The sequence below is a fragment of the Megascapheus bottae genome, chromosome 9 (genome assembly GCF_031878675.1).
Source record: "Megascapheus bottae isolate mThoBot1 chromosome 9, mThoBot2.hap1, whole genome shotgun sequence".
NCBI classification, from domain to species: Eukaryota; Metazoa; Chordata; class Mammalia; order Rodentia; family Geomyidae; genus Megascapheus; species Megascapheus bottae.
The window spans coordinates 65642759-65650199 of record NC_143517.1 but is presented as its reverse complement, the minus strand read 5'-3'; the positions used below and the strand labels follow the sequence as shown (position 1 = coordinate 65650199).

The following is a 7441-nucleotide window of genomic DNA, read 5'->3' as shown; positions in this document are numbered from 1 at the left end:
TCTCCTGGATGCTCACCAGTGACAATAGTGATAGGTTGTGTTCCATTAAAGTGATCGCATCAACTGTCTCTTGCCATATACTCCACTGGTGTCTGAATTCAGAGATAGTGTTTTGTCTTTTATGGCTGAGGAAGCAGAATTGGGAAAAACCAGCGAAGTGGTATCCTTTGAGCATGCTCTATGATCAGGCTCAAAAAAACTTGCAAGGCTGGGAGCATAGCCTAGTGGTAGAGTGCTCACCTCGCATGCATGAAGCCCTAGGTTCAATTCTTCTGTATCACATACTCAGAAAAAGCTGGAAGTGGCTCTGTGGCTCAAGTGGCAGAGCACTAGCCTTGAGAAAAAGTGTCCAAAGACAATGCTCAGGCCCTGAGTTCAAGCCTCAGGACTGACAAAAAATAAATAGAAAGCTTATGAGATAAAGCATTTTATTCCATATGGTGTATCTGGAAGGTCGGGTACCAGAGGAGTGAAGTTCCTGCCCTGATTTGCACACCTTATGTGTGGAAACTGGGAATTTGAATGTAGGGTTTTTTTATTTATTGAAAAGCTTCATCACCATGCTTACTGCCCCCAAGAAAAGTCAAATGATGTCAGTGACAATGTCTGCCATGGAAGACATTCTCAGGTGGAAGAGCAGAGGTTTCATGCCACATGGATCGATTATGAATCTAGAATGCTATGTCTCCAGTGATCATGGCTGGCTCCTTGGCAATCCTGTGGAGACAGAAGCCACACAGCTCTACCTTTCCTTCTCTGCATACAAGTGCAGATTGTGCCACCAACAGCTCAACACGTATGCACCAGAGCTCATAGCCAGGCCATGATAGAAAGGGAGACACAGCTCAGTGGTTTGGTTACAGCCACTCCATGCATGCTTTATACACACTAGCCAGATGAGATTCTACCCCAGAACCCAGCCCATCACCTGGCAACATGGCTGTAGTGTCCCACATTGCCTGTACCCCACCATGGGTGGGCAGGAGTCAGTCTTTTTCTTTCTTTTCTTTTCTTTTTTTTTTTTCTAGTCCTGGGCTTGAACTCAGGGCTTGAGCCCTGTCCTTGGACTTTCAGGAGTCAGTCTTTTGAGGCAGGAAGAGAACATAGATTCTGCCCAGGCTGCTCAAGCAGTATGCTAAATCTCATTTTCTCTCTCTAAATTGCTTTCTGTCCAGGGTTTCTTCTCCCCCTTTCTTTGGGTCCCTGGATAAGGAATGCTGGTTACTATGGTGATGAGCCGGCTAGTAGAAGGAACCCAGCTTAGTAAATTAATTGCTGGGCTTTGCAAGGCTTGCTAGCAGAATCCCACCTCCCAGAAACAGGGCTGGGAAACTGTGTCCTGGGTCATGCCAGCATGGCAGCTAACTCCTGGCACAGAGATGTCTCTGCCTACTGGGCTTTGACCTTAAGGTGGGCTCAGGAGAGTGGAGGAAACTCTGCTGTGTACCAGAATCTCTCATTTCCTGAGCACCAGTACTGTGTCCTGTTCCATGCAGCATGCTTTCTGCAATTCTCCCTACCGCACCACAGAGGAACTGAGGCTAGAACTGCTCCTTCATTCACTAGGGAGAGTAGCTAGGATTCTACCTCCCTCAGTAGGCATTTTTGTGAGCCCTTCATTTATCCTGGGTAGAAGTCTATTCTTTTCTCTACTGTCTCTTCTAGAAGTGAGAAGGGAACTACTCAAAATCCCTAAAAATAAATAGCAAATCAAATCCAACAATGTGTACAAAATATTTATGCACCACAGCCAGGTGAGAATTTTTCCCCTTGGAATGCAAGGTTGGTTTAACAGCATGGATTCACATAATGCAGGGGTAGACACAGGAGCTATTTTCTTCCCTTTAGGGTCTTGTCTGGAGATTTCTTCCCCAGCCTCTGCTCTTTTATCTGCAAAGCCCTGTCTTTCTCCCTCCTGTGACCTGAGTGGCATACTATCATAGTGTGATTAGAGCTTTTGTTTTTTCCTTTTTCTTTCTGTCCTTTGATGTTGTTCCACGGAGATTTTAGTCACTCAAAAGAGCAAGAATGTGGACTGTGTTCACTGGTCCAATCTGACTCTGCATTGTGGAGCCACAGGGAGGTGGTAGAAACTCTTTGCTCCTCTGTCCCTTACTCTGGAAATGGAATTAATCATACCAACTGTTCAGGTTAAATATGTTACCTTATTGTGTATGAAGCCCTTAGAATGGTTGGTGACACTTGGTAAGCACGTGGTCAGTGTTAACACTCAGTGGGGGAAAGTGTGGGCTTTGCTTTCACCGGGGTAACTCAGTCATTGCTTACCTTTTGTCTGCGTTAGCTCTATTCAGCCTTCTGAACTGCACTTGGAAGTAACCTGGGAAACCTGGCCTTCCCTTGTAATAGTGAGGGGACGGCTACCCTCCTTCTCCCCATGGTCTCACATCCCTTCACTTGATTCTGCTTTGCTCTGGGATACATCTTACTGTGTCTCAGGAGTCAGCAAGGACTTGTCCAGGGTGGGTCAAGGATGATTTACTCACCTTTCCTCCCTCAGCACCAGACATATAACAACACCTGGTGAATATTTATTGAATAAATAAATAAATGGTTAAGTATATAAACCCTGTCCAGATCCTTGACTATAACAGTGATAAATACTCTTAGCAACAGACAGTCACATGAAAATAAAAAAAATACACAATGGAAAATGGACCAAGCAGTCAACCTCATGGATCTAAGGTATGCATGGAAAACAAGAAACAATATTTCCCTATCTGCATTGGAAAAGATTAAAGTACTGATGTAGTCAGCGCTGGCCTGTATGTGGGGAGTGGGGCTCTTAGGCACACTCAGGTATTGTTGGGAATGTTGGAGACCTGTGCCTTTTTGGAAAACAATAGTCTTGTCAGGACTCTTGCATACCCAATGGGACCTTCTGAGTATTGTCCTAAAAATCTACCTGAAGAAAAACAATCATTCATGGCAAAAACAAAAAAACATGTTTTCAGTGATAAAGAATAGTGTCTAACATTAGAAATTATGATTAGAAATAATTATACTAGTGACAGATACAGTTCTAAGTGACTGATAATACTCCTTACTGTTGATTATATTCCATACTGTTGCTAACTAAAGATTACTTTATTCTTGTTGAAGAATTTATCAACTCCTGGAACCAGTGTGTCCATATAGAATGGAGAAATGGTTATTTCTGTCAAATCATGTGACCAGGCCAGTAGTCCAGGTTCTTGGTAGCCTCTTGATTTCCAACATGCATTTAGCTTGCTCTTTTTATTTCCATGTATGTCTGATGGGTGTGCCATCCCAGGGCCTGGTTCACCTGTGTGTGTTATCACGATCAGTTCTGTAGATACTGTTCTTCCTGCTAATCCAGGACTTGGGAGGTTCTTCTCAGATTCAAAGGAGTGGAAATCGGAAATGATGACACTTGAGTTATCAGTTACAGTTTTCTCTCTTCTGGCTTCACCTTCCTTCCTTCAGAAAGAAGCATTAACAGAGGACCTGCTGTGGTCTGTACTTGTCACTGAGGCTATAGAAACAGATAGGTCTCAGTTCCTGCCCTTGGAAAGCTACATGGCATTGGGAAACTGCCCATGGGCAGATGAATGCAGTGTGATACATTAGGTACTGTGACCAGGCCCACTGTCAGACCTCATGTACATAAATCAATTCTTAAACCTCAGTGACGGACACTTCTAGCTTCAGTCAGCCAAGGAGGGACAAGAAGAATAGTTTCTCTTCTAAATGCCTGTATTGCTGCAGAGGGAGCCAGGCATGTAGGAGGAGGTGCCATTTTGCAAGCAGAATTCAGAGGACCAATTAGGCCCGAGTGGTTTGTGGGAAGGTAAAGGTAGAGAACAGAATGTGTGTGGCTCAGCATGAGGGTGGTCTGCTTGGTAAAATGCATTTAAGAGCTGTGCTGTTCACTGGCACGTAGAAACATGAGGAATCTGAATCCTTGAGGTTCTGACTTGTGGAAGGTGGAGTTCCACAGATTTGTCTCAGGGCCAAGGGGCTGTAAGTAGAGTAGGGACATCCAGATGCCGTGCAGACACGGTGACTCTTCTGAGAGATGTGCCTGCTGGCTATAGGGCATCCTTTCCCCGAGCCACAACTGCTAGGGGTGTGGCTGTTCCTTCCCACACAACAGTTAGTTATTGATGATCTGTAAAATGGAGACCATCCAGGAGTTGTAAGGATTGACAGGTGCTATCATGACAGGGATGGGGACTGCCGTGTGTGGTGTGTGTGTGTGTGTGTGTGTGTGTGTGTGTGTGTGTGTGTCTCTGCATGTCTATCTGTGCAGGGAGGGGGTGGGAGGGAACAAGGAGTGTGGTCAGGGCAAGTGAACTGGGCTGAAGCTGGGTCACCTGGGTTTGTCATCAGGTTCAGTTCTGGTGATGTTGTCCTTCATTGCGAATCCAGGATTTTGGAGGTTCCTTTCCAATTCACAGGGACAGAAATATCAACACAATTGTGAAAAAATGGAAAAAGGAGGAATACATCTGTATGCAGGCACACCTGCATGCATTTGCATACCTGCTTGGTCCCTACGCCATGTTGGTTTTGTTCACGTATCTCAGCTCCAGTCTAGGTGTTGTTGGTGGTACGTGGCTTCCATTGTAGTACATGTCCCAATTCATGGGATATGTTTTTCTTTTTAGAAGACTGAGCATGTGTGTTCCTTTCAACGTATTCCCTTGTGGTATATTTAATATTCTGTGTTCATTAAAACCTAAAAATCCAGGATTCTTCCATTATTGAAGTAGAGTGACATGAATGTCCTGTCGCCTTTGAGACAATCCCTCGTCTACCACAAGTATTCAGGCTTGGGGAGCCCTTGAGAAGTTCTTTATATTCCCCTCACTCCCTGGAGTATCCATACTGCATGTGGGGCTCGAATCCCTGCCTGCTTATCAGTGTGACATCAGCCCCCGAGGATCTGGTGGCATTGGGGAGGACAAGGAGGCAAATGGAAAGAGTGGTGCCCATGGCTGACAAGGTGGGCGCTCAAAGGTCGCTGGAGGCAACCAAGGATGGCATGTCACCTGGCCAGGGAAGAAGAAGCCTGGGAAAGCCTGGAAGAGTGGAGTCTGGGCTGAGTCCCTTCAGAGCTCTCACCGCAGGTGTGGGGTCTCAGAAAGGTGGGGCTTCAAGAGACATGGCTTCAGGGAGAAATTGCTGGGAAGCTCACAGCGACCAAGTGCAGCTGCTGGGGGAGTGTGGAGAGGGATGAGCTCAGGAGCAGGAGATCACGACAACTCTATGAGTAATGTTTGGTAGAGGATGGAGAGGACATTACTGAGGGTTTCCTGCCGGGCTGGTGGGGGTCCCCAGTGCCAACACCTCTGCTATTATTCTCTGTAGTGTCCTGCCTTGCCTGAGCATGGCAGGGCCTTGGCAGCTGGGTGGGTGGAGGGACAGGTAGTTGAACCACATGAGGGAGGAAGCTTGGCTTTGGTCTTTGAAGTCTCACAGATGAAGCAGAGGAGAGAAGATGGGCTGCAGGCCCAGACATAGAGGATTCTGCTGGATCCCCCAGTACTTCTCAGAGCCCAGCTACACTGGATTCTTCCGTTCCAGAGCACTTCCCAAGGGGGTTTCTTTCTCCTCACAGGAAATGCTCTACTAGACACTGGCACACTGTCTTTTCCTGGCCAAGGAATGCTTGTCTTCAAGAGCAAGAGAGCCATGCCTTGCCCCCGAGGGAGCGCAGTGGCCTGCCTCCTGTGGCTGCTGCTGCTGTGGAATGGTGGTGGTGGCTGCCGGGCCCAGCGTGCAGGTGAGGCACTGTGGGGTGGCACATCTGTGTGTGCTTGGCAGGGTGGAGGGATGCCTCGTGGGGTAGATCTGTGAGAGAGAGAATGATTCTTCTGTGCGTGAGTGCCACTGTGTGTGCCAGGGCCAGAGCTGTTCATGTAGGACAGAGCAAGAGAAAGGAATGTGTGTCCACGTGAGGGACAGTGGGAGAGCGTGTGTGAGGATGTGTGTGAGGAATGTGTGACTGTAATAGTCTGTGTGTTACTGTGAGAGTATGTGGGAATATGGGTGTGTAAGAATGTGTGTGTGTGATTATGCATGAATTCAACAGTTGAACTGTGTTACTGTGTGTATTACTTGTGAGTGTGAGGTTGTGCAAATTCATGTGCCTGTGTAAGAGTGTATGCATGTGATAGTCTGCGTCACTGGGGAGTGTAAGGGTCTGGGACTACATGTGGTGTGTAAGAGTGCACGAGTGTGAATGTGAGTGCTATTGTGTGTTACAGTGGGCATGTAAAAATGGGTGACTGGGGAGTGGGGCTTCTGTGCTGCACATGTGCGTAGGTGAGATGGTGAGAGAGGGCGAGAGTGAGGGGAAGAAGGTGCCATCTCCCCCCACCTCCGTCCTTCTCCCCATCCCCTCCATCCTTCTCCCCATCTCCTCATCCCCTCCATCCTTCTCCCCATTCCCTCCATCCTTTCCCCCCACCTCCTCCATCCTTCTCCCCACCCCCTCCATCCTTCTCCCCATCCCCTCCATCCTTCTCCCCACCCCCTCCATCCTTCTCCCCACCCCCTCCATCCTTCTCCCCACCCCCTCCATCCTTCTCCCCATCCCCTCCATCCTTCCCCCCACCCCCTCCATCCTTCCCCCCACCCCCTCCATCCTTCTCCCCATCCCCTCCATCCTTCCCCCCACCTCCTCCATCCTTCTCCCCACCCCTTCCATCCTTCTCCCCATCCCCTCCATCCTTCTCCCCATCCCCTCCATCCTTCTCCCCACCCCCTCCATCCTTCTCCCCATCCCCTCCATCCTTCTCCCCATCCCCTCATCCCCTCCATCCTTCTCCCCGTCCCCTCCATCCTTCTCCCCACCTCCTCCATCCTTCTCCCCGTCCCCTCCATCCTTCTCCCCACCCCCTCCATCCTTCTCCCCGTCCCCTCCATCCTTCTCCCCGTCCCCTCCATCCTTCTCCCCGTCCCCTCCATCCTTCTCCCCGTCCCCTCCATCCTTCTCCCCGTCCCCCTCCATCCTTCTCCCCACCCCCTCCATCCTTCTCCCCACCCCCTCCATCCTTCTCCCCATCCCCTCCATCCTTCTCCCCACCCCCTCCATCCTTCTCCCCACCCCCTCCATCCTTCTCCCCACCCCCTCCATCCTTCTCCCCACCCCCTCCATCCTTCTCCCCATCCCCTCCATCTTCTCCCCATCCCCGCCGGGCCCCATCTTTCCACCCCTGGCCTCCCCTCTACCCCCCCCCGCCCCCCGCAGGCTGCAAAAGCGTGCACTACGACCTGGTCTTCCTGCTGGACACGTCCTCCAGCGTGGGCAGGGAGGACTTCGAGAAGGTGCGGCAGTGGGTGGCCCACCTGGTGGACACCTTCGAGGTGGGCCGGGAGCGCACGCGCGTGGGGGTGGTGCGCTACAGCGACCGGCCGAGCACGGCCTTCGAGCTGGGCCGCTTCGGCTCGCGGG

General features: G+C 49.9%; 1 protein-coding gene across 3 annotated transcripts in view; it reads left to right on the top strand.

Moving 5' to 3' along the window:
- Positions 1–5676: 5676 nt before the first annotated feature.
- Positions 5677–7441, top strand: part of Col22a1 (collagen type XXII alpha 1 chain) — a 159317-nt gene continuing 157552 nt past the window's right edge. For all 3 annotated transcript variants that reach the window (XM_090339454.1, XM_090339455.1, XM_090339453.1), the window contains exon 1: positions 5677–5767. In XM_090339454.1, coding sequence (XP_090195580.1) covers positions 5677–5767 — 91 coding nt within the window. The remainder of the gene's footprint in view (positions 5768–7441) is intronic.